The sequence below is a fragment of the Pygoscelis adeliae genome, unplaced genomic scaffold (genome assembly GCF_000699105.1).
Source record: "Pygoscelis adeliae isolate BGI_AS28 unplaced genomic scaffold, ASM69910v1 Scaffold62, whole genome shotgun sequence".
Lineage (NCBI taxonomy): Eukaryota > Metazoa > Chordata > Aves > Sphenisciformes > Spheniscidae > Pygoscelis > Pygoscelis adeliae.
In genome coordinates this window covers 5,605,011-5,606,476 of record NW_008824401.1, presented here as the reverse complement: position 1 = coordinate 5,606,476, position 1,466 = coordinate 5,605,011, and the positions used below count along the sequence as shown (strand labels likewise).

General features: G+C 46.7%; 2 protein-coding genes across 2 annotated transcripts in view; one reads left to right on the top strand and one right to left on the bottom strand.

Annotated features, from left to right (window-relative positions):
• LOC103913745 (uncharacterized protein F13E9.13, mitochondrial-like) overlaps nt 1-315 on the bottom strand; it is a 53,668-nt gene extending 53,353 nt beyond the window's left edge. The window contains exon 1 of the mRNA XM_009320287.1: nt 239-315. The gene's annotated coding sequence lies outside the window, so the exon portion shown is untranslated. The remainder of the gene's footprint in view (nt 1-238) is intronic.
• Nucleotides 316-1,341: 1,026 nt separating this feature from the next.
• The window catches only part of CCNE1 (cyclin E1), a 12,822-nt gene continuing 12,697 nt past the window's right edge, over nt 1,342-1,466 (top strand). Inside the window, exon 1 of the mRNA XM_009320332.1 lies at nt 1,342-1,458. Coding sequence (XP_009318607.1) covers nt 1,342-1,458 — 117 coding nt within the window. The remainder of the gene's footprint in view (nt 1,459-1,466) is intronic.

Sequence of the window (1,466 nt, the reverse complement as noted above, 5' to 3'; positions counted from 1 at the left end):
TTACTTGATTCTTAGAAATTGATGGTAATGCAACTTAAGCAACTGGAATTGCACAATTTGAATCTAAACTTTTTCAATTGTTTTGGGTACATGTGATGCAAGATGTGGATTTAAACATCTTCCTAAACCGTGTGGTTTAAGATGCTCTTGATAAATTATAGACTCAATTTAAAATATTGGCTATGCAGAAGCAGCTTTGTGTAAATGCTGCCATAGGAAGAAGGAAACCAAAACTTACAACTCCAGCATCCTTGTAAGCTTCAGCCTCTTGACAAGCTTGATCAATGATCTGGGTCAATGGAAGAGAACTTCTTGGTGTCCCTGCAAGAATAATGCTGCTTACCCCAGGGCACGCACAAACCAAAACCACATACGGTAACAGCTTTCAGGTAGGATAACTATAGGGATTGGCATACTGAAATAGGAAGAAACAGGGTAAACTTGCTAAAAGACTGCTGTATCTCCTTGTGACATGCCTTCGTGGCATCTCTTTCCCCAGCTGAACTTCACAGATCTACTGTAACCATTCAGCTCCTAAATCTAATTCATAAACTGCCATAATCTCTTATTGCACCAGGTCTGCTCTTAGCTTGTTATTCCTGTACTTATTATAGCTTATCCTGTATTGTGTGGAGCATCACTAATGCAACCTATGGCAAGACCGACCTCTAGGTCTGCAGGATACCTATGCTAAACACCAGTCAATTTAAAATTAGTTAAAGCTATCTTAAACTCTGATCTGCAAGGTTGACTGTATCTGATCTTCAGTAGACATGCTTCATGGAAGAAATGAACATGCAAGGATTTTGTTGGAATTCAATGAATTTCCCTAAAGATCAACTCCAAAGTCTTTTCTGATACTTGGGCTCCTAAAGCCGGGCACTGAGAGTCTGAAATGGGGACTGTGAAGAGCCCTCCGACAACTTTGTTAGATGGTCTGATTCCACAGTGTGGGGAAAACTGGCCATAGTGCCTGGAAGCTGCTTCTGGGAAAACATGGAGCACAGTGAGCTCCAGGCATGAGCCTGCCGAGGGGAAGGTTAGCAGCGGTAATCAGCTCTGCTTACCCTGAGCCCCTGGAAAGGTGGATAAGGAGGTCAGGGTGGAACAAACCCTGCTTGTTGTCAGAGCTTCCTATTGCCTCTCAGGACCTGCAAGAGCTCTCGCCGACATCCATCCTGTCCCAACGCTCATTTGCTTAATTTCGTAACCATTGCCTCTGAAAACACAGCAACGGAGAGCTCACCAAACCCTTGTTTTCTCAGCCTAGCTCCCTACGTGGAAGCGTCTCCTGCCTCTTTTACCTCTAGAAAGGGGAGATGCCCAAACCCGTGGCGCTTCATGAGGGGCCCGCAGCGGTGGCTGCAGGGACAGGCTTCCAGGGGAGCGGGCTCTGCTCTGGGGCCCGCAGACGGGCTAACGGGAGATGCCGACGACAGGCTGATGCCGCCGCGCTCGGCGGGCGC